Raw genomic sequence first — 26033 nt, forward strand, 5'->3', positions numbered from 1 at the left:
CTGCTCACGTATACACAGATGCTCAAAATGAGACTGACAGCTGAAGGACGGCATGATTTAACCTTCGTAAAACACAACACTGTGTGCAAACTAATGCTAGTGGATAGGACAAAATTACAGAAAATGCAGCTCTTTCAATAAACGAATGAATCAATGAATGTCTATAATACTGTGGTAACACTTTACATCAAGGTTGTACTAGTTAATGCTAGCTAAGGCATTTATAAACATAAACAAACAATGGACAGTTAAGCTTACCCTGTTCACCTGTACGGCATGTTTTTTTGGACATGTGGGGAAAACCGGAGCACCCATTGGAAACCCACACCAACACGGGGAGAACATGCAAACTCCACACAGAAACGCCAATTGACCCAACCGGGGCTCGAACCAGCCACCTTCGTGCTGTGGCACTGTCGCCTCTTTATAGCCGTTCCATAGCCTATTCCAGGTCCTGGAGGGTTTAGCTCCAACCCTTATCAAACACACCTGAACAAGCTAATCAAGCTCTTACTAGGTATACTGTAAACTTCCAGGCAGGTGTGTTGAAGCAAGTTGGAGCTAAGATCAGCAGGACACCAACCCTCCAGGACCGGCTTTGGACACCCCTGGCCTATTTCATGCCCAGCACTTGATTCAACACGTTAACTTTTGCTAAAAGTTTCCCCTGCGGCACTTTTCTTTCCTTCCTTTTGCTTTTAATTCTCCCTTTTTAAGTTTCTCTTGGATCTGTTTCGCCTCCATTATTATTATAATTATAATTAAATTAAATCATTAATAATTAAACTCATAAACGCGTGACGCACCTGAAACTAATCATAATGTTTTGTTTTTTTAATTACCCGACCTCCGGATTATCTGCAGCGGACATAACCGCTATCTGCATATGGAAAATTTAGATTACCCAATTCACCTATACCACATGTCTTTTAGACTTGTGGGATAAAGCGGAGCATCCTGAGGAAACCCACGCGAACACAGCGAGAACATGCAAACTCTGCACAGAAATGCCAACTGACCCAGCCGAGACTCGAACCAGCGACCTTCTTGTTGTGAGGCGATTGTGCTACCCACTGTGCCACTGTGCTGCCCCCTTTCCAGAAGATAAAGGGCTCTATTTTAACGTTCCATGCGCAAAGTGCAAAGCGCAGGGCGCAAACGCATTCAGGGCGTGTCGAAATCCATATGTGCTTATATAAGGATGGAAAAATCCGCTTTGCGCCATGGCGCATGATCTAAAAAGGTTCAGCTTATTTTCCTTATGAGTTATAGGTGTGTTTTGAGAATAAACCAATCAGAGTTTCATCTCCCAATACCTTTAAGAGTCAGTTGCGTCATGCCATAGTGCATTTGCTATTTACATGGCGTAAAGTAAGTGTAGGTGGAGAAACTGAGCATTTCACAAGCAAACAGTTAAACAGAGCATCTACAGCGCAGAGAATGAGAGATAAATTATCTACTTTCACTTTCGCTCTCGTGGATGGGGAAACGTGTTGTACGCACAGACATCAATTAGCCTATAAATAATTAATTTTGTTTGTTAGGCACAAATATATGTTTCAAAACTATTTCTAAATTCAGTTCTAATTTCCAGCAACGAATAAATGAACAATCAAAACGAAGTGTGTTCAAAACCTGAGTTATATCCTAAAACACATGCTGTGCCCCATATGGTCTAAAACCTGACAGGTGGGCAAATCTAAGCTTGTTTTTAATAAAACAAATATAAATATGCACATAATAAATAATACTGCTAATAATAATAACATTATAAAAAAGCAAATTGTTATGAATAAATTGAAAAAGCCTCCCGAGATGAAGAAGGCATGATTTTTATATTTATGTAGGCTAGAAAATTATATGTTTTGTAATATTTTAATCCTTTATATTTATATCCTCTGTATATCCTTATTATATCTTATATATATATATATATCCTTTATATTTAAATTCTTTTTCATATGTAAAGATATTTGCGTATTGTTCTACATTTTGTGTGTATTAAGTGTGTAAGCGAGGCGCACAACTAACGCGCTCTGCGCTGGACAGTAGACCAGAACGCCTATGGGCGCACATATGAGCGCAAATGCATTTGCTATTTAAACAGTTGGCGCAAAACGTCAAAAAAACTCCTGCACCAAGCTGAAACTAGCAAACAACTATTGCGTCGCACTTTGCGCCACATTGCGCCGGGTGTATGATAGGGCGCAAAATGTTTTTTCAATAAAAGTATTTATTTTAATAAATAAAGAAATAAAAAAGGATACTCATAATGAAATATAGAATAAATTCTAAAACTTAGAATATTCGATGTACTTACAAAAACAGGCGAATACAACGATATATCCTTTAGAAACATATCATTCACTCCGCTGTGGCGAGCTCTGAAACAGAGACTAAGCCAAAGGAGAATGAATATTTTCCTGACATGCCTTTTTAAATAGAGATAAGCAAAAACAATACATTTTTACTCAGTTGAAGTGCTGCTAATACTGTCTGGCTTTTAGAATTATTATTATTATCCTTTCAAGTATCAAAGTAAAACACTAAACCCCTTTTTTCACGTTCGATGTTCATCTCTTACTATTGAATTTGCCATTTTTGTTTTGATTTCAGCATCAAATGTGCCTTTGAATCTTTAATCTGTGAATGTGTTGTGTTCATTATCCAAATTATACACCGCTCTGCGTCTCTGATTATAGCAGCTCATGAATAAATGTAAATAACTGGTTCATTGTGTTTGTTTGTGTGCAGACGGACAAGATCTGTTCATCGGGAAAGCTGTTCAGAAGGCCTATCTGGAGGTGACGGAGGAAGGGGCAGAAGGGGCCGCAGGATCAGGTATTCACACACATACCATAATAGCATTATGGATGTAAAAGATGTGAGATTGGCACTTGTGTGACTTTGGTAAATCCAATATAATAGTTTGAACACATTAATAATAGTTTGAACACATTGAACAACTCGATGCTTAATTTGATATTCATATTTTCATATTTATTTCATATTTTGATTCATTTACATTTTCATGCTGTGAAAGGAACCTTACGAAATTGAAAATAGTCACCAACCTTTCACCCGAAGTTGATCTGCAGATGAAAAACACTTGCCGTGCAGATAGTAGCCTACATTTATACAAGGTTGATTGAGTCATCGTCGTCTTGTTGATGAAATTATTTTCATATTAGTTTTATATCTTTGTTCTGCATTTATGTCAGCACAAAAATAAAGAGTTATGAAAGTCAAAAATATGTGTTCGTTTCTAATATGTGCAATCTTAATACAAACACAACATAAAATTTAGGTGCGATGCTGAGAGAGATCTTTTTATGCCAATTTGAGAATCTGGGATTTTCGGTTTTTCATTAAAGATATCTTTCAGGACTAATGTTTTTACTGAGTGATATAGCCTATTCATACCTGTGTAACCCCACCGGTCCTACACCGGCCTACCTGCTTCGAGCTGGCATCGAACCGGTGACCTTCCGCATGGGAGTCGGTTGCTCTAACAAGGAGGCTAAAGACCATGGTCTCTAGCGTCTGTCGCTAGAGCACCTTTAGAGGTCAGAGGAGTGAGGTTTACCTGCACAGCACACACTATCTGGCCTCCGTTACACTCACCCCCCTAAACCTCACTCCCATCCGGGTCACGGCACCAATGTAACCCCGCCGGTCCTACGCCACCCAACCCGCTCCGAGCTGGTATCGAACTGGCAACCTTCCGCATGGAAGTTGGGTGCTCTACCAAGAAGGCTAAAGACCATGGCCAATAGCATCTGTCGCTAGAGCACCTTTAGAGGTCAGAGGAGTGAGGTTTACATGCACAGCACACACTAGCTGGCCTCTGTTACACCTGAATACAGTATTTTATTCTAAAATACTTGAACATATGACTTTTAAGCCAATTAAGAGGAACTTTGGCCTGTAAATGATTTCAACATGACAATGTATTGTTATTAAGGTGAGTGTAAATTACATTATATAGCTAATTGACACCCATGTAGTCTGTTGTCAATAGGATATAATATACATAGATTAAATATCAATGTTTATTTCTGGCTTTGTCCTCCTGCAGGTATGATCGCATTGACCAGGACGCTGGTGTTGTACCCACAGGTCATGGCTGATCATCCCTTCTTCTTCATCATCAGAAACAGAAAAACAGGTACACTCACTGTTATTAATAATCATTTTGAAAACTTTTCTTCTCCAAAAAAAGCAAAGTACATTCTGTCAAAGCGGTTCCAGTGCTCACCACAAAATAACTGATCCAAGGTTTGTTTAAAAAGCGTACCGAGACCACCTCTTTGAGCAGATCTCTGTACTCTTGTTTGATTTGCTTTCGGTGTGCAGCAGAATACAATTGTTGCTTTCACACCTGCCCAAACGAACTGCACCCAAACGTAGGGGTTGCACGATTAATTGGGAAAAATGTTGCGATCTCAATTCGACCCCCCCCACACGATCCTAATCCAGCATCTCTACAATTCAACCAATGATATTTTCAAGTTCAGGAGTGAAGCATAAAGGCGGTCGTACAAGTCTTCACATTGTTTTTTATACAATGCTCTGCTATGTGGACACCTCCAAATAGTGTTGAAAGAGTGACATACTGTATTTATAAAGGTATAATTCATGCAAAAAAATAATTTCTGTCTTAGGGCCCTATTATACACCCGGCGCAATGTGGCGCAAGGCGCGGCGCAATAGTCTTTTACTACTTTAAGCTTGGCGCAAGAGTCATTTTGAGGTGTTGCGCCACACTGTTTAAATAGCAAATGCATTTGCGCTCAAATGTGCGCCCATAGGCGTTCTGGTCTAAAAAAGCAGACGTGTTTTGGCGCGTTACTATTTTGAGAAACTGTAAATAGTCAGAACAAATAGCCAGAACAAAGTCGGTCTATTGTCTATTCATAAGTCGGTCTATTCATATTACATATGAAAAAGATATAATATCTTAAAGATATATATATATATAATAAGGATATATATAGGATATAAATATAAATGATTAAAATATTACAAAACATATTAATTTCTAGCCAACATGAATTTAAAAACCACCGCCTTCATACTTTCTTCATCTCGGGAGGCTTTTTCAGTTCATTCAATTTGCTTTCGTATAATGTTATTATTATTAGCAGTATTATTTATTATATCCATATTTAAATTTTTTTTATTAAAAACAAGCTTAGATTTGTCCACCTGTCAGGTTTTAGACCATATGGGGGATAGCAGGTGTATTTGGAAATAACTTTATTATTATTGTTCATTTATTCGTTTGCTGGAAATTAGAACTGAATTTAGAAATAGTTTTGAAACAAATCTTTGCGCTTAACAAACAAAATTGATTATTTATAGGCTAATTGATGTCTGTGCGGTAAGGTTTCCCTATCCACGAGAGCAAAAGCGAAAGTGAACTTACTTTACGTCATGTTAATAGCAATGCGCTTATGGCGCGACGCAGCTGACTCTTAACAGGTAATGGGAGATGAGACTCTAATTGGTTTATTCTCAAAACACACCTATAACTCATTAAGAAAATAAACTCAACCCTTTTAGACCATGCGCCACGGCGCAAAGCGGATTTTCCCGTCCTTAAGTTAGCAAAAATGTGTTCTAGTCAAGTTAAGTCAACTTTATTGTCAATCAAACCATGCAACGGTACATTACACAGCAGACTGAAATTGCGTTTCTCCCATACTCCAATGTGCAATTTAAAAACAAAAATATGACACACACTAGACATAAACTAAACATTTAACTAATATAGTACAAGATAAATTGAATTAATAGACAATAATTAACTGTAAACAATTACCATATATCCTATTGTTCCAGAATATGACCAAGTTGAGGTATTTATTGTAGTGCAATTAGGTGCAGTATGGCAAAAGTGCAAAGTAGCAGCTTAGAGGTATGTGAATTTTGTAAACATGTTACACGTGCAAGGAATATTAACATAAAAACATTGAGTTTGCCTTTCTCACAGTTCCACAGATTTTTGTGTGTGTGGGCTGTGGGGTGTGATTTTGTAATCCAGTTTTCATGAGTGAGTTGAGCAGTCTGATAGCTTGAGGAAAAAAGCTATTAATGAGTCCGGTAGTCTTGCAACGCATACTGCTGTATACTGCTGTATCTAGCACGCCCTGAAAGCGTTTGTGCCCTGCGTTTTGCGCTCTGCGCATGGACCATCAAAATAGAACCCTTTATGTAATGACGTATTCGTGGCCGCAAAAAATCACACGTGAGCTGATGCACTGTTTTGAATCACAGAATCGAGAAAAAAAATCATGCAAAAAAAATTTAGGCAAATATTGTTACTCATTTTAGTCCGAATCATGCAGCTCTAAATGAGGCAGATGTGAAAGTACTCTAAAATGAAGGAAACCCCTGTACTAAAATTACACTGTAATGCTCTCATTTTGGTCTTACTTCCTCTCTAAATGTATTAGTTGTGGCGTTTCTATATTCCTTTTTTTGTTTTCCCTCAGGATCCATCCTCTTCATGGGCAGAGTTATGAACCCTGAACTCATCGACCCCTTCGACAACAATTTTGACATGTAAAAACCAAGCGTACGCAACGTGACACTGAATTCATGCTTCTCATCCACGAGCCGCATCTTCACTGAAACAAGCTCATCACAGCGCCATGGTTTTATAAACGCACCAGAAAATATTATACGAACGGGATATTTATATTACGAAAAAGTGATTGTGTTTTGATACTTGTAAGCTTCAAGCGCAGCAGGAAACCCAGAGCTGTAAATATCTGAAGTCTCCATCACGTCTTACTCCACACCAGCGTCATTCAGTCCTGTAACTCCTCTAATGTATATTTGCTATTGTGTTCCGTAGAGAAACCTTGATATTTATTGCAAGAACGTGTGCACTTTTCTATATATAGACTCACTTAAAGGCTGAATTTATCCAAAAGATTAACCAATTTACTCATCCTCAACTCAAACTTGAGTTTCTCATCATGTTGAACACAAAAGAAGATATTTTGAAGAATGTTGGAAACCACTGGTAGTATTTGTTTCTTGTATGGATGTCAATGGATTTACACATTCTACAAGATAGTTTCCATTTGTGTTCAACAGAAGAAACTCTTGAGGTTGGAACAGGGGTGTAGAGATGAACCAAAGGTCTGAATCACTTCAAATATGAAAAAATACTATAGTAAAAACTTGAATATGCAGTCAAACTGCACTGTTTACTACATTAATGTCCATTCAGATGCATCTGAATATGCCAGACCGGAAATGCAAGCACATACAACAAGTCGTTGCTTTCCAAAGTTCAAGCATGGTGATCTCTGACCTGCAAATTCGCATTACGTAAATGCCAATAGACCAATAGAAGATCAAGATGTGACCTCTCTGTACAGCAATTTATAATAGAGCAGTCGCTTGTATTTATCAGTGTGGCATCATCTTGTTGTATGTTATGTTAAACTTTACATGCAGTAATTGACACCTAGGCGATTCAGTGGCGCAATAGGTAGTGCTGTCGCCTCACAGCAAGAAGGTGGTTGGTTTGAGCCTCGCCATTTCTGTGTGGAGTTTGCATCTTCTCCCATGCGGTAAAGGTGAATTGGATAGGCTAAATTGTCTGTAGTGTATGAGTTTGAGTGTGTGTGAATGAGTGTATGTGGATGGATGTTTCCCAGAGATTGGTTGCAGCTGGAAGGGCATCTGCTGCGTAAAAACATGCTGGAAAAGTTGGTGGTTCATTCCGCTGTGGCGACCCTGGATTAATAAAGGGACTAAACCGACAAGAAAATAAATGAATGAATAAATTGACACCTAGTGGTTGAGCTAGGTATTGCATTCAAAAATTTGGGTGTAATATTGCATAAACAAGTTGCCAAATTGACAAAAGCAGCTGAAGCGAGTGTACCTGATGATAGTGACGACACTGCAAGCTCATGCGTCAAGTTTTGCATATTGTTGCTTTCCAAAGTTCAAGCTTAGTGATTTTTGACCAGCAAATCGCATGAAAGAACTCTCTGTACAGAAATATAAAATATCAAGCACTTGCTTGTGCTGTATATATATCAGTGTGGCATCAGTGGTTGAACTGAGTATTACAATCCAAATTCAAAACATTGGAGAGGTTTTTTTTTTTTTTTTACACCCAGTCCTACCTTCTTCAACATGACACATATACACAGGGGCGCTGCTGGCCAGTACGGGTCCAGTGACAACATTTTGAGGGTGTCACAGATGAAAGTGAAGAGCGGAAGAGGGTGATTAGGGGAATCGTCTGGTTGGCCCCTAATAATATGTCTGGGTGCCCCAAAACGGTGTGGGCCATTAGAATCATCGGAACTGGCGAGGATGTGTCCGTGAGCAGATGTAACTGGCCAGCATACTGACTCTAAGTGACTTCTGGTAAACGATGAACCATTAATTGGGAATATGGATTTGTTAAGTTAATCAATCTAAATTAGATCTAATCACAACCTATAAGTAGGCCCACATGGAATCTGCGCGCGCAGAATTCCGCAGATTTTCAGCCGATTTTCCGCAGATTTCTTCCGATTTTTAGAACATCATTAATTCTGTTTATTTACTTGAGTAAATGTGTAAATCTGAATTTATTCAGTAATTTATTACTTTTTATTTCATATATTAAGGTTTTAGTTATGATACTCGCTGGATACTCCCAAAATAATTCCGCCGAAATCCGCAGAGTTTTACCAAAATTCTTTGCAGAAATAGCAAAAAATGTCCGCAGATTCCGTCTGGCCATACCTATAAGGTAATCAGCTTGAATTAGATGAACCTAAATCTAAAATAATTATAAATTGGAGTCAGATTAATATTCGGAACAAATTAAAATAAATTATAACGGATTACACGCATTTAACCTTCACCCATACTGTTAGTTTGATCATAAGACTAATTGATTGACCCTTACAACAACTTACATACAGCACCTTTAAAAACGCAGCATGATATGCGAGGTGCTTTAAAAGGCATGAGATGCGAGTATATCCATCACATACGTCCATCAAGTGTGCGTTTATATAGTAAAACAATGTAAAAGTAGCATAACGGAAGAGATGCTGTCTAAATGCATTCTGTCTAAAGGTCCCTATCGCTGCCGTTCACATGCGCCACCTGCTGGCAGAGAGTAAATCTACATCTCTTTCAGCTTGTCTGCTGTTTTGTTCCGTGTTTTATGGGTCACACTTTAACATAAGATTCCATTAATGTTAAAATCAAAATCGTGGTTTGAATCATGAGTTGAATCTTTACATCCCTAGTTTGGAAGAACTTGAAGATGAGTAAATTGTCATTGCTTTCAGTGATCTCGAGTTCAATTTCTGGAGGCCCATAGTACTGCATAGTTTAGCTTCAACCACCTCCAACTCACACCAGCTTAACAGTGTTTAGTAGTCTTGAACACCTAGATTATTTGATTAGGGTTGGAGCAAAACTGTGCAGAGCTGCAGCCCTCCAGGAATTGAGTTTGAGACCTATGCTTTAAAGTCTTTTAATTCTTTCCCCCTCCACCTTTGTTTGGTTTTGTACATGGCTGAAGTACTGCTGACATACTCACATGCCTTATTATATGACTATGGGTTTTTGATTTAATAAAGGTTGTGAATGTACAGGTAGTGGAGACTCAGGAGGACCGAGGGAAACTGCATTTGGTATAAAAGATGAAGTAAAAATACCAGCTGTATTCTCGGTTTCAGAAAATAAAGATGAATGTCTATGACTTGTCATTGTGTGTGTTTTTTCATAGCAGAGATGATGATTAGACGGAGATGTTGACACTTCAGAGCCAAGATGTTCTCTCAGCCACACTTTTGGTGTTCAAAAATAGACTCTGTTTTAAACTATACCAAGACAGAACAGTTTAAGCAACTGTTGTTATTGGAAGACTAATCGTGTTATTTCTATTATTTTAAATTAGTTTTTTATTATTAGATTCAGTATTATTTTAATATTATGTTTTACAAATTGTAATGTTTAGTAATTTTTATTGTTTAGATAGATAGATAGATAGATAGATAGATAGATAGATAGATAGATAGATAGATAGATAGATAGATAGATAGATAGATAGATAGATAGATAGATAGATAACATTATATACTAATATACACATACCGGCCACTTTATTAGGTACACCTGTCCAACGGCTCGTTAACGCAAATTTCTAATCAGCCAATCACATGACAGCAACTCAATGCATTTAGGCATACAGACATGGTCAAGACGATCTGCTGCAGTTCCAACCGAGCATCAGAATGGGGAAGAAAGGTGATTTAAGAGACTTTAAACGTGACATGATTGTTGGTGCCAAATGGGCTGATCTGAGTATTTCAGAAACTGCTGATCTACTAGGAATTTCACACACAACCATCTGTAGGGTTTACAAAGAATGGTCTGAAAAAAAAGAAAAAATCCAGTGAGCGGCAGTTCTGTGGGTGCAAATGCATTGTTGATGTCAGAGGAGAATGGCTAGACTGGTACCAGCTGATAGAAAGGCAACAGTAACTCAACAGTAACTCGTCACAAGTGAGGTCTGCAGAAGAGCATCTCTGAACGCACAACACGTCCAACCTTGAGGCAGATGGGCTACAGCAGGAGACCACTCGGGGTGAAATCAGAATTTGGTGTCAACAACATGAAAGAATGGATCCGTCCTGTCTTGTATCAACGGTTCAGGCTGGTGGTGGTGCTGCAATGGTGTGGGGGATATTTTCTTGTCAATGCCACAATGAGTTCACTGTACTTAAATGGCCTCCACAATGAATCACCAGATCTCAACCCAATAGAGCACCTGTGGATGTGGTGGAACGGGAGATTCGCATCATGGATGTGCAGCCGACAAATCTGCAGCAACTGTGTGATGTTATCATGTCAATATGGACCAAAATCTCTGAGGAATATTTCCAGTACCTTGTTGAATCGATGAAGGATTAAGGCAGTTCTGAAGGGCTCCAATCCGGTACTAGTAATGTGTACCTAATAATGTGGCCGGTGAGTGTATACTGTATTACTTATTTTCTTCAGTTAAAGCTTTTTAAGCGTGCTGTGTATAGTAATGGTACAACATATTTCAAGTAACTAAAATTATTTTTAATTTCATAATTTCATATTTAGCTTATTAACCCTGGTTTATGAAATGCAGACTTGAATCAAGATGGTTTAGCACACAAAACATGTCTGGAGAGCTAACTTTGCCATCAACTTCATTCATTCATTTATTTTCATTTTTTTGGCTTAGTCTCTTTATTAACCTGGGGTCGCCACAGCGGAATGAACCGCCAACTTATCCAGCATTTGTTTTACACAGTGGATGCGCTTCTAGCTGCAACTCATCACTGGGAAACATCCATACACACTCATTCACACACATACACTTACCAAACTTTAGCAATAGTATCTAGATGCAGCCTTCACGATGCAAGCTAAGATTGCATCCCTCAGCGACGCAATTTCAGACCCAATGCACTTAATGGAGTGAGTGATGTCACTGTGACGAGTAGGGTAAGAGGTGGGGTTGGGTGAGCGCATTAAAAAGCATTGCATGCAACTCAGATTGCACTGCACCAGGTCTGCATCCAGACCCCTCTCAACTTTAACTTACCCAATTCACCTATACCGCATGTCTTTGAACCCGGAGGAAACCCATGTGAAGACAGGGAGAACATGCAAACTCCACACAGAAATGCCAACTGACCCAGCCGAGACTCAAACCAGCGACCTTCTTGCGGTGAGGCGATTGTGCTAACCACTGCACCACTGTGACGCCCAGCCATCAGTTTACACTGCAATAAAACAAGTATCAGCATCTTTGACATAAGCTCAATGACATTTATCATGCAGAGGAATTCTTACTGTATTTGTATGCACTTCAACCACACCACCCTGTGAGTGCCATTATGAACATTCAGAGTAAATTAGAGAGATGAAGTTCAGCCTCATAAAGCTAAAACAAGTACATACAACAGAAACTACATGAAATAGTACAGCTCTAGGCTACTGCTTTTTCCAAAAGTCACAGAAGTGCAACCTTAGACACTCTGCTGCCCTGACTGACCCCGCTGCGCAGATCACTGAAACTGACGCTCCTGTGCGCATGCGCGGAGCGAACGCTCACCTGTCGCACTTTAGCACACACTTCATCCATCATCAATGGGAAACCGCGCTATATTCCTTGTAAATAACCCTCTTTGCTGCATGTCAAATGCCAAAGGGATCTGTCACAACCTACGGACATGTCCGAGAGGTAAGAAACCCTTTGAATAGCTAATGCATTTTAATAATATGAGTTTTATTTATGACGCTTTTGACCTGCCTGCTTTATTCGTGTTTGGAAGCTGTATTATTTTCTGCAGACTTTTGAGTCAATTTAGGGGAACTTTGGCCTGTAAATTATCGTATTACGGCGTATTATATTGTATTATTTAGGTGGGTGTAGGTTACATTATATAGCTAACTGACGTCCATGTAACTTGTCTATGCCTACAGGATATTTTAATTAATTTTAAGCGAACATAATGTGTATTTACGGCCTAAGTAACAGCTTCACAAAATCAAGCACGTTCTCAGCAGCCATTATCAGTGGATTGTAAAGGCTTATAAAGTGCTCTGATATGATGTGCGGGTGTGCTCGGGTGTCGTGGCTGACTTTAATCCGGTTTAGGGTGCAGAGTTCACGGTAATCCACACCAGAACCTCAGCCCAGCGGATGTAAGGACGCGCGAGCTCCCGTTACACTCAGGCCGTGACTCAAAACATGCTAAGAGCCCTACATAGGTAGCACTTTTGGTCAGAGAAGGTGCTTTTATAGCGTTTGAGGGCATCATGCTGCTTCAATGATATTAAGCCATTAGCTGACTTTACTTAAAAAAACAAAAGCAAGCCGTTGGTGTAAATCATTAAGTACATAAACTATGTGTGTACTTATAAATATTAAGTCAAGTCAACCTTAACAGTGCAAGTTACAAAAATGTTTAACTTGTTGAAGTTTAGCTGTGGATATTCATTAATATAGCATCATTTTTGTGACTGTAGAACAGGGTCTTGGAGGGATGGTGTCCAGGAGAGTTAAGCTCCAATCCTAATCAAACACACCTGAAGCAGCTAATCAAGCTCTTACTAGATACACTGGAAACTTCCAGGCAGGTGTGTTAAAGCAAGTTGGAGCTAACTCAGCAGGACACCGGCCCTCCAGGACTGTGTTTGGGCACCCTTGCTGTAGTACAATAATACTTATTGTTACATTACCATGAGTGTTGGGGTAGGGTAGACGATAATAAAATAATAATATTCATTTTCTTTTTGGCTTAGTTCCTTTATTAATCTGGGGTCGCCACAGCAGAATGAACCGCCAACTTATCCAGCATATATTTCATGCAGCAGATGCCCTTTCATCAACATCCATACACATACACGCTCACACACATTTGTTTTTGTGAAAAATGGGGACATTACATAGGTTTCTATTCATTTTATACTGTCTAAAGCGTATATTGTATTGCCCTCACCCCACCCCAACCATCACAGGAGACTGTGTGCAGCTTTACACTCTGATTAAACTCATTCTGTGAGATTTATAAGCATTTTGAGAAATGAGGACGTCACCAATGCCCTCATATTTCACCTCCTTTTTGTAATACCTGAGTCAAACCTATGTCATTATACAGAATTGTGCCCTGATATGTCACAAAAACACACACACACACACACACACACACACACACACACACACACACTACGGTCAACTTTAGCCTACCCAATTCACCTGTACCACATGTCTTTCGAACTTGTGGGGGAAAACGGAGCACCTGGAGGAAACCCACATGAACATGCAAACTCCACACAGAAATGCCAACTGACCCAGCCGAGGCTCGAACCAGCGACCTTCTTGCAGTGAGGCAAACATGCTACCCACTGCGTCACCCCAAAATAATAATAATTAATGGTAATTTAATAAATAATTAAGCTGTGGCTGTATCTTTTTATAGCGACAACCAGTTTACTAAAAAAACAACTTGTTGCATTTAGGGCAATGAGTTTAATCGTTTTTGTTAAAGTAACTAATCAGTTGTTCCAGTGTTTCCACAGTAAAAATGCTTAGACATAAGGTAACATCAGTATTAAAGGGACATTTCAACAAAACCGAAATTTCTATACAAAAGAAGTATCTTTAAAAATGTTGGAAACCGGTAACCATTGACTTCCATGGTGTACATTTTCAGACTATGGAAGTCTGTTTTCTAACATTCTTCAAAATATATTCTTTTGTGTTCAACAGAATAAAAAACGTACACCTCTTGAGTGCATTTTAATCTTTGGGTGAACTAGCCTTATGAGTGGTGTGTTATTAAGTATGAAATAATTTGTAAGTTGTTTAGTGAGTCTGAATGAGGTAATGATACTCGCATCTACAAAAATCAGATGCAAATAAATAAATGTAAGGTCTGATTTCTGAACAGATGGTAAGGTTTCACAGTTTAGTGGTTAAATTAGCATTAAAATGTCACTTTTTATTTCCAGTGAAAATGATAATACATCCTCGTATGTTTTGCAATTGTTGTAGATTTAACAAAAGTTAAGGTCACCCAAAAATAAATTAATCATACTATAAAATTTGCAGATGCAAATAATGCATACAATATTATATTGTTAGTATACAAATACGGTATTTTATGGTTATTAATTTTCCAAAGTAAATCATGTGAGCCAATCTAACCATTGACTGAATGAGTCGGTGGATTGGATTTGTGAATGAATTGAAACTATTACATTTTTCAAATTAATAATTTACTTGGGCAGTCACTAAAACTATCTTCTTCACTACTATTGCAAATTCCAACAGTGGATGTAGAGTAAATACATATTTTTTAGGTTTAAAGGGAAACTATTCTGAAAAAACTAATTTGATGAGGGGTTTAAATACAGTTGTGTGACAACAGCTATGTCCAGCTTCTAATGGTAAAATGTATTTATTTTATTTTATATAACCACACTTTATAAAAGGCAGTCTGCAGAAACACTTTGATTGACATTCTGCCTTTGTATTGCCATTAGACATTTAAATAAGGCATGGACTAAAGCAGAGATGTTTCGGTGACTTGTATATTTTAGATCATTTTAAACATTTACTTGGGGGAGGGGGGCGGACACTTAAAATGATTATTTATTCTTTATTTTTACGTTTTTATGTCTTAATGTGCATTTGTTGCTGTTACTTTGTGAGTTCCTTTGTGTGGCACTGTTGTGAGATGAGGACTCTTGACTGCAAACCAAATCTACCTTCGGGTATAAATAAAGTAACCTACCTACCTACATGTCATCAGAGGGGGAAAGCCCCGCCCACTAGTGACAATCTCTCCCTCATTAGCATAGGACGATAGTCTTGTTTTTAAATCAGCCACTATGCTGACACATAGGCATGTGTAGCTTCGCCCTCTTTTGAAAAGAGCACAATCTCATTTGAATTTAAAGCGACAGTCACTAAAATGTCACACTTAGGATTAAAGCCTAAAAGGGGCCGATTCAAAGAGTTACAAAATATTATTTGTGGGGTATTTTGAGCTGTAACTTCACATACTTACTCTAGGGATATCAGAGACTTACATTATACATTGTAAAAAGGGGCATAATAGGTTCCCTTTAAAGGGCACATAGTTTACCCCTTTTTTATGATTTAATGTTAATATTATGGTTCTTCTGAGTGTGCCAGTTTAGGTTCAGTTCAAAACACTGTTCAGATGTTTTTATTATAATGTGTTCAAAAGTGTCATGTTGGGGCGTGTACACAGCTCGCTGTTTTAGGGGCGTGTTGCTTCACATGAAAATTAATTTCGGCTTCCCGCCCAATGTAATAAGGGGGGCTGAGCCAAGAGCTCCCACGCTCTGTGTTTGCAACAGACAGGCAGACAGAGAGAAGTTAAGCTACATGAGAGGATCAGCATTCAGCCGTACATGTACGACTCGGACACAGACCAAGCAGAGGGTACACAATCATTTGTGTCTTTGTATAGTTTTACAGCTAACTGTGTGCTAGTTTTACGTGTCGAGACACCGAGACTAATAACCACACACACTTGATTAACTTTGACTGAGGCACCGGATGCGCCGCTCGAAGCCGCAACACGGCACACCAGACACTCTCAGTGGCGCGGCAGAAACATGAAGTGTCACGAATTGTCGCGCCACACAGCACCATGCATTCCAGAACTCCAAACACAGGCCTCCACCAGGGCAAACACAACGGGGGCCCAAGACGGCGGCCACCGCGTGCACCCCGACAGAAACGCACGCCCAGAACTCCAAAATGCACGGCGCTGCGCCTCGCAAAGAGACACTTCTGGTGTGCGACCTGCAGGCAAGTTTGTTATTTTATTTCCAATGTAGAGACGCGCACATGAGGCAACGCGCTTGCACTTTTCCAGCTGCACCTAGTTAAGATCACAGGGAGCTTCTGTGATGCGACCGGCTGAAGTTTAAGGTAGACGCAATGAAAAGTACACATGTTTGCAAACCTACTAAAAGGTACAAACAATAATTCTGAATTAAACCGATAATGTGGAGAAAATTGATCTTGTGTTGAGCCCAATGAGCCTTACATCTAAAAATAGAGCAAGGGTGTTCTTTTAGTGACATCGCTTTGACTCACGCTGAAAATGGCGGACGTGAATCAACAAACAAAGGATATGTGAGGACGCGCTTGTCAATCAATATTGGTGGGCGGGGGGAATCGCACTCCTACGTCAAGTTGCGGTCGGTATGAAAACCGCTCCACTTGGTCCACCGTTTTTATGTTGTTAAATTGAAAAAAAGGACTGTGTGTGTGTATGTCACCCCAATATGACAGTCAATCCGCTTGTTAAGTGGTGACGTGTTTGTGACGTATGTAATACTGTTTCCGGGTCCAAGCTGGCTTTCATTTGAGTTGAGAAATCATTCGTTTATGATTACTTTTTATTCCTATCACACATTAAAGTTAATTTCATATAAAATCTTAGTGTACAGAACAATCTCTGGGCTTGCTGCATAACAAATACCAAAAATTTAACAATTTATTTAAAAAATTTATCACTTTCTGGCCATCGGATATTAAGCATGGACATATATACTGCGATCGTGACTTTCGAAAGTATTAAATCGCTTTGTAAACGTTTATTATTACCATTTCATGAGTCTCCCCATTCAGTTGAATAGAGCGCTTGGACCCGGAAGCCGCTTCACGTGACGTCACATTTAACAAGCGGATACACTATACCTACACACGTCTGTCCAAACAGCTTGAAAAGTAGATTTTTCACCACAGGTGACCTTTAAAGTAAAAATTGTAAGGGATGCATTGTTATTTACTTGTGAATATATTGTAATAATTTACAAAAGCAGACATAATAACAATAAAATACACATTTTTGTATAATGCAGTTTCTTTTTTCTGTTTTTAAGTGTAACCAATTATTTAAAAACATTATTATGTTTTTCAAAACGGTTATGAGTAGACATTTTAATTGCATTCATTAATTTTCCTTCGGCTTAGTCCCTTATATGTCAGGGTTCGCCACAGCGAACAGAACCGCCAATTATTCCAGCATATGTTTTATGCAGCAGTTGCCCTTCCAGCCGCAAACCATTACTGCGAAACACCCATACACTCTGGAATTCACACACACTCAGTACACTACGGCCAATTTAGATAATCCAGTTCACCTATAGCGCATGTGTTTAGACTGTGGGGGAAATCGGAACACCCAAAGGAAACCCACACCAACACGGGGAGAACATGCAAACTCCACACAGAATTGCCAACTGGCCCAGCCGGGACTCAAACCAGTGACCTTCTTGCTGTGAGGTGACAGAGCTAACCACTGAGCCACCATGCTGCCTATATTAATTACATATGCACCAGAATTGTGATCTGATATCATGTAATGTTTGTGACTGACTTGAATCTGTTTGTCTGCAGTTCCTCTGGAGTGAACACCAGCAGTGAAAGTTTCCCCAAGTCTCACTCGCACTACTCGGAGTTAAGCGACACACACTCTCCGTTCTCTGTGGAACTGACTCCAGACTCTGGCATCGTTGCCACACCAGTACGTCAAAGTCAATATGGCTGCGATTGTGTGTTTTGTCTGCATGGACTGTGAATGTTGTCTTCGTGTTTGTTTTGTGCAGTTGCCGTCCAGCCGGTTCAGGTTTGCCTCGTGGCACTGGTTAGAGGAGCATGATGTCCGTGGAGACCAGCTGGCCTGTCCCAGAGTCAGAGAGGGTAAGAGCGCATCTTTACAGTGTTGCAGTAATACAGTCTGATGACAGGACAGACATCAGTGAATTCCTCCAGCAGGGCCTGCAGAAGACGAGCTGTCGGCTCACAGTGGAGATTTCCTGCTCAGAGGAGGCCGGAGGAAGAGGAGAGAAGATGAAGGACAGAAGTGGGAGGAGAGACTGCAGGAAAACTGGGAGAACTGTGTGGTTAGACAACTGTCTATCTATCAGTCCCTATTGTCTATCCATCCCTCATTTTATCTGTCTAGCCGTGTTTGTCTGTCCATCTGCCAGTCTACCTATCCATCCATCTATTCGTCTCTCTGTTCGTCTGTCTTTCTATTAATCTACTCAGCCATCCCTTCCATCTGTTTAATTTATCTGTCAATCCATCTGTCTTTTGATCTGTCTTTCGGTCTATCATTGACCATCCATCCTATCTGTCTGGCCGTTTGTCCATCTGTCCGTCCATCCATCCCTCTACCTGTCTGTCCATCTTTCCGTTTTTCTGTCTATCTTTTGATCTGTCTGTCTGTCATTGTCTTTCCATCCCTCCATCTTTCTAGCCATCTGTCTGTCCACCTGTCAGACTATCTATCCATCCATCCATCCATCCATCCATCCATCCATCCATCCTTCTGTCTGTCTGTCTATTCATGTATCTATATCCGTCTGTCTTTTGATCTGTCTGTCTGTTTATTATAGTCTTTCTAGCTATCTAGCTTTATCCATCCCTGTCTGCCCATCCTTCTATCTATCCTTCTGTCTATCCATCTGCATCTCTATCCATCATTCTGTCCATCCATCTTCATATCAGTCTATCTATCCATCCCTCCGTCTGTCTCATTCATTCATTTTCTTGTCGGCTTAGTCCCTTTATTAATCTGGGGTCGCCACAGCGGAATGAACCATCAACTTATCCAGCAAGTTTTTACGCAGCGGATACCCTTTCAGCCGCAACCCATCTCCGGGAAACATCCACACCCACATTCACACACACACTCATACACTACGGGCAATTTAGCCTATCCAATTCACCTGTACCGCATGTCTTTGGACTGTGGGGGAAACCGGAGCACCCGGAGGAAAACCATGCGAAGGCAGGGAGAACATGCAAACTCCACACAGAAACGCCAACTGAGCCAAGGTTCGAACCAGCAACCCAGCAACCTTCTTGCTGTGAGGCGACAGCACTACCTACTGCGCCACTGCCTCGCCCCCTCCGTCTATCTTTGTCTATTTACCATCTATTATTTGTTTTTCTATTTGTCCAACCATCATTCTTTCTGTCTGTCTGTTTGTCTGTCTATCAGTCCATCATTCTTGTTCATCCATCCATCATTCTTTTTATCTGTCCAGTTGTCTTTCTATTTCTCCATCATTCTTATTTATCCATCCATCAGTCTTTTTATCTGTCCAGTTGTCTTTCTATTTCTCCATCATTCTTATTTATCCATCCATCAGTCTTTTTATCTGTCCAGTTGTCTTTCTATTTCTCCATCATTCTTATTTATCCATCCATCAGTCTTTTTATCTGTCCAGTTGTCTCTCCATCAGTCCATCTTTATTTCTGTCTCTCCATCCATCATTTGTTCTGTCCAGTCGTCCATCTTTCTGTATGTCCATTCATCTATTAGGCATGGGTCGGTGTAAGTTTCTGACGGTATGATAACTTTGGATATAAGTATCAGGGTATTGTGATTACTGCTCTGAAATAAGTTCTTTTTAAATGTTTGGGGAAAAAACCAAAAGCTTCCCCCCACCCCCCACTGAACACAATATATATTATTTTAGGAAACATTTAAAATATTTTTGAACAGTAAACATGTCATGCTAAAGAATTCAAATAAATCATTGACTTCTGTTGTCTTACATATACCTTAGGAGCGGTGTGTCTTAACTTTTGCGGTTTTAAAACCTTGACTTTTCCGAACCATGGTATACCTTGAAACCGGTTATCATCCCATGCCTGTCATCTATTTATTGTTTTATCTATCCATCCATCTATTCAATTTATATATCCATTCATCTTTAATAGCTATCTCTCAGCCAGTAACCACAGCAGCTGCTTAACCTTGTATTGTATTGATGGATCTGTCTCTGCAGGTGTCTTTATATTTATCCATCCATCCATTCATCTGTTTTTCTGTCTATCATCTGTCCATCCATCCATTCATCCATCATTCTTTCTATCTGTCTATCCGTCCATTTGTTTTTGTGCATCAGTCCATCTTTCTTTCTTTGCCCATCTCTCTATTCATCCATTGTTCCATCTATCTTTCTATCCGTCCATCCATCTATTTATTGTTCTATCTATTTATCTCTAATAGCTATCTATCAGCCAGTAACCACAGCAGCTGGTTGTCCTTGTATTGCATTCATGGATCTGTCTCTGTCTTTATATTTATCCATCTATTCATCCATCCATCCATCCATCCATCCATCCATCCATCCATCGTTGACGATCTGTCTATCATCTGTCTTTGTTCATCCATCCTTTGTTCTTTCTATCTGTCCATCCATCCATCCATCTATATGTTTTTGTCCATCAGTCCATCTTTCTTTCTTTGTCCATCTCTCCATCCATTTTTCTGTCCATCCGTTTATTTATTGTTCTATCTATTCATCCCCAATAGCTATCTATCAGCCAGTAACCACAGCAGCTGGATCTAGATTCATGGCTCTGTCTCTGCAGGTGCTGAACTTGTCTTATCAGGACCTGGGAGATCCGTATCAGCTGGAGAACTTCATCCGCATCCTGAGGAGACTGATCCGGGTGGAGTGTCTACAGCTGGTGGAGAACGCACTGAGAGATCTCAGCTCCGTCAGACTGCCAAGGTTGGAAAAACATCCTCCGCACTATAACACACAAACTCCTTTCGTACTGTAGTGTGTATACTGCTGAAGATTTGTGCAAACTCCCACGTGATCTTTCCATTGAGCCTGTGCTATTGTATTGTATTGCATTGGTTGTTTTGTAACACTATGTGTACGGTTGTGTAAAAATACATGTAGTGCAACTGTAGCTGCGTACTGTAATCTCATATGAGCCGTTTATTTTACAGTAAGAAGGAAAGTGTTAATTATGTATCGGCATCTAACTCAGCCTTAAAAACAGCCTTAATCACGTTTTTTATATGCGTCCTACTGATTAAATGTTACATTTGTATTGCACATATTCTTCTACTTTTGAAATTACACAATCGTTAATATATACATTTCTCTTACAACTTAATGGCAGGTTTTGCTAAACAAAAGTAAAGAAAAAGCTCATTTGTGACCCTGGATGACAAAACTTATGTAGCCAGAAATACACTGCATAGGTCAAAATTATATATACTTTTTATTTATGCCAAAATTTGCATTACTAGCAAAACATTTTAACAACCTAACTCAATATTTATCTATTTTTTTAACCCTTAAATTGCAGAAATTCTAATAGTTATTCACAGTTGTGGATTTAAAAATGGTGGATCCGTTGTTTTCACTCTCCTGCTTGTGTACATGCTGGTGATGTTTCTCTATAAACCAATAGCATTCAGCTGCACAGTTAGCTCCGCCTTTTGGTAGCCTTTTGTCTTGCTAGGTATACTTTCAAAAGGGTACCCAAAAAAAGGGTACAGTATGGCTCACCATCTATCTGCCAAATACTGTACTATTTTTAACATTATTTTAGGATAGGACATACATTATTTTAACATACATTAATGGAAAGCTTAATTCAGATTTCAGATCATGTATGAGTTACAAATTTAAAAATGGACACCTATGACTGGTTTTGTGGTCTACGGTCACATATTAGGAGTTGCTATGTTGAATAATAATAAATAAAGTATTTAAACGCTGGTCCAAATAAAGTCAGTGTATATGACAACCCTGTAGAACACTGACACATTACAATGACTCAAACCCGAGCATGTTCATTTCTCACAGATGTAAAATCCTGAATCTTCACCGGAACAATTTGACGTCCTTTCGTCAGCTGCCAAAGGTTCCTGAGATCCAGCACTTGTGCCTGTCTGAAAACAGTATTTCCTCTCTGGGCGAGCTGACCCTGCTGAGGAGCTCGCCGCTACAATCTCTGAGCCTCAAACGAAACCCCTGCCAGTTCCTGGAGGACTACCGCTCACGGTGAGAGAAACAGAGGGAATAATGAGGAATCAGGTTGTGAAAAATAGGGTACTTCAAAATACCTTTATGTTGTGGTCACAGTCGATTGATTTAACAATAAGCTTCATCAGGTTCAGCTGAATGAGTGCGAAGTGCTCTTTTATTTTCATCTTATTTAAAATATATTTTAACTTGTTAATTAAATCCCATTTTGCTTTGTAACCTATTTTTTATGCAACAGTCAGTTGTATGTTAATTTGCTATGAAGAAAAGGACTTTTTTTTTTTTTTGGATGCTGATTTATATGAAATCATGAATATAGGTCTATATATACACCTTGCGATTTTGATATGACAGCTTGTTTGTCTTGAGTATAGACTATTCAGTTCATAAGAGCAGTTCAATCTTTTAAGTTTGCTGTGTAAAAATACAACATTTTGAAATATTTATAATTATCGGCCTATATATATATCAGCTATCGGCATCCAAGTCTCAAGGGTTATCGGTTATCGATATCAGACAAAAAATCCATATCGGTGCATCCCTACCACATATAATAATAGATAAATGTACTATTCTTCAGCTGAAAAACAGAATTATGCAGCGTATAACAAAACAAAGTATGTTTGCTAGTGATGGAAAGTTCGGATCATTTTACTGAGTCGGATCTTTGAGTCTCGTTCATCGAGATGAATGAATCTTTTTTCGATTCATTTGGTTCAATTTGCCAAAATATTATTAAAATGTTACGAATTGCTTCCAAACACATTTACAACTAGCCCAAAAAGTTGATCACACGATAAATAAGTCATAAATAGAACACTATAAGAAGGAGAAAATAATAATTCAATGTTTACCTGCTATTTTGTCTATGAATGTATTGTTTGGTCTTTGCTCAGCTCACCTCTTCATGTCTTCAAATGTCAGTGGTTCGTTCACGTTACACTGACAGTCACATATAATCTTAACCAATGTACACAATCTGAGTCGATAGGAGCCATGATAATTAGTTCACCTTTCGAGGCTTCTAATTCTCGAGTCGTTCGTTCGTTCATCATGTGACAGAATGACTCAAACCCGATGACTCGAGAGTTGAACGGATCAATTCTTTTTCTGGCTCTAAACGCATATGATTGGCCCGTGATGAACAAATGACTCAGACCCGATAGAGGACTCGAGAGGTGAACGGATCAATTCTTTTTCCGGCTCTAAACGCATATGATTGGCTTCTGCCTTTCCGTGATGAATGACTCAAAAGACACTTCCTGTGTCGAACCACTTCCTAAGAGGACTCGTAGTCATATTGAAGATTCGTTCAAATAAACGAATCGTTCATGAACAACCCATCACTAATGATTGCTAAAATGTACTGTTTATTCAAGTATATTATCTGCCAGTTCTTAAATAAAAGAACTTCTATGATCTTAAGTGCACATTCAGCACAATAAAGTGCACTTGTTTCTCACAAGGGTATATATGGGACATTGCTGAGCTTTTAATAACTCGCTGTCAAAAAAGTGGATTGATTAAAACTAATCAGCTAATTACAGCTTTAATTAATATTAAAAGCCACAGAGCATAATCTGTCTCCGAAATCACATTAAGCCCAGAGTTAATAGCAATTCCAGAAGAAATCATAATTTACTAGAGCTGACCAAAGATGTGACGGATCATTGCAAGCGTTCAAAGCCAAGAGAATCATTTAAAGCCTAACCTTGAGATGTGTGTGTGGTTTCTTCTGCAGTGTGTTCTCCTGTTTGCCAAATCTCCAAGTTCTGGATGGCATCCCAAAGCTACCAGAAGATTCTGTGCCTCCATCACCTGCGGCGTCCAGATTTTGTACAATTCTCTGACAGCGAAACAGCAAAGCCTGAAGCCAAGATCTGACAGACGGAACTGAAAACGCTTCAATAGTGCACTTGTATATAGTAGAAAACTCCTAACAAATGCATTCAGAGCTGTACATTTTTATGATTTATTAAAGTTATTTTTGTACCCGGCTTTCGCATTTCGTCTGCTAAAAATAAATGACTTCAAAAAAGTAATTCATTACTAATTACAACATTAAACTGTACTTTTCTAATGACTTTATCTGAAAAGTAGCTTGTTTACTACTTGTCAAAAGTAAACTAATTACATGAGACAATACTAAAAATCCACATTAATACCAATGCACAGACAATAGAAATTAAACTCTTAATCCTTTGAAATTGAGTGAAATTGGTCTTTTTAGTTGAGTTTAAATCAATTAGCATTTAAACATTAACAACATATGCATCAAAAATAAAATGTATATATATATATATATATATATATATATATATATATATATATTTATTTTATTTTTTTTATTATTTATTTACACTCACCGGCCACTTTATTAGGTACACCTTACTAGTACCAGGTTGGACCCCCTTTTGCCTTCAGAACTGCTTTAATCATTCGTGGAAATATTCCTCAGAGATTTTAGTCCATATTGACATGATAGCATCACACAGTTTTTGTTGGCTGCACATCCATGATGCGAATCTCCTGTTCCACCACATCCCATAGGTACTCTATTGGATTGTGGAACTGGTGACTGTGGAGGCCATTAGAGTACAGTGAACTCATTGTCATGTTCAAGAAATCAGTCTGAGATGATTCGAGCTTTATGACATGGTGCATTATCCTGCTGCAAGTAGCCATCAGAAGATGGGCACACTGTGGTCATAAAGGGATAGACATGGTGAGCAACAAAGACACAATTCTCAGTTGGTACTAATGGGCCCAAAGTGTGCCAAGAAAATATCCCCCACACCATTACACCACCACCACCAGCCTGAACCGTTGATACAAGGCATGATGGATCCATGCTTTCATGTTGTTGACGCCAAATTCTGACCCGACCATCCGAATGTCGTAGCAGAAATCGAGACTCATCAGATTGACTTCCCTTTTGTTATGTTCGGGGCTGTTTTCGTCCTATTGACTTACATTGTAATGACTTTTTATTGCAATGCCATGACTATTTAATCAAGCATTCTTGATTGTTGCTGACTTTTCCTGTTGGGAAGAGGTTTTTTTTTTTTTTTTTTTTTGCTGTTGATCATTAGTTGCAGTGTAAAAAAAGCTTAGTTTTTTGCTTTTATATCATTATTGGCTTCATCAGTCTGTCTCCTCTCCACAAATCAGCTGGTGTATGGTCTGGCACAATTTGATTCATCCAGGTGGATGCTGCACATTGGTGGGGGATGAGGATATTCCCCCCAATGTGTAAAGTGCTTTGAATGTCCTGAAAAGCGCTATATAAATGTAACAAATTATTATAATATAAAGTTATAAGGAATATGGTGTGTGTGTTTGTGCACACCTTGATATGACTTTAAAAAAAATCTAAATAAGCCCATCAGCTCGCAGAACATAGTAAGCATAGTAAGTGTATTTACGCTCCACAGAATTCCATATCAAAACAGAAACTTTTTTGCACAGGCCTATCTGAATCGATAATGGTGCCAACTGTAGATCAACTGTATACATGACAAATAAATCCACGGGAAAGTTTTGAAAAACCAAACAAACTTCTTTTTCTTCTTGTGATCTTCATGGCGGTTGGCAACCAGCTTTTTGGAGCATTACTGCCACCGTCTGGATTGGAGTTTGGATCAGGAGTTTACTCA

At 39.0% G+C, this 26033-nt stretch overlaps 2 protein-coding genes across 3 annotated transcripts in view; both read left to right on the top strand.

Moving 5' to 3' along the window:
- Positions 1-7268, top strand: part of serpini1 (serpin peptidase inhibitor, clade I (neuroserpin), member 1) — a gene marked incomplete at its 3' end in the record, with an annotated part of 18525 nt that extends 11257 nt beyond the window's left edge. The window contains 3 exon segments of the mRNA NM_001128692.1: positions 2755-2841; positions 4079-4168; positions 6498-7268. Coding sequence (NP_001122164.1) covers positions 2755-2841; positions 4079-4168; positions 6498-6571 — 251 coding nt within the window.
- Positions 7269-12219: 4951 nt separating this feature from the next.
- On the top strand, positions 12220-24374 carry LOC101885127 (uncharacterized). 2 transcript variants are annotated; one of them, XM_021467733.3, is made up of 7 exons: positions 12220-12259; positions 17966-18092; positions 18175-18268; positions 18341-18471; positions 20960-21102; positions 22198-22395; positions 24119-24374. In XM_021467733.3, exons 1-7 carry the CDS (start codon positions 12249-12251, stop codon positions 24225-24227), a joined length of 813 nt encoding a protein of 270 aa, XP_021323408.1. In that variant the 5' UTR covers positions 12220-12248; the 3' UTR covers positions 24228-24374. The 2 variants fall into 2 exon arrangements, with proteins under 2 accessions (XP_021323408.1, XP_021323407.2); XM_021467732.3 differs by having other exon boundaries at positions 18344-18471.
- The last annotated feature ends 1659 nt before the right edge of the window (positions 24375-26033 follow it).

The sequence above is a fragment of the Danio rerio genome, chromosome 18 (genome assembly GCF_049306965.1).
Source record: "Danio rerio strain Tuebingen ecotype United States chromosome 18, GRCz12tu, whole genome shotgun sequence".
NCBI classification, from domain to species: Eukaryota; Metazoa; Chordata; class Actinopteri; order Cypriniformes; family Danionidae; genus Danio; species Danio rerio.

Bases quoted from the DNA above. Each gene is read 5' to 3' on its own strand.
- LOC101885127 (XM_021467733.3), top strand. The intron at 18,269-18,340 runs GTAAGAGCGCAT...GAATTCCTCCAG, and splicing joins CTGTCCCAGAGTCAGAGAGG to CAGGGCCTGCAGAAGACGAG. The intron at 22,396-24,118 runs GTGAGAGAAACA...TTTCTTCTGCAG, and splicing joins CTGGAGGACTACCGCTCACG to TGTGTTCTCCTGTTTGCCAA.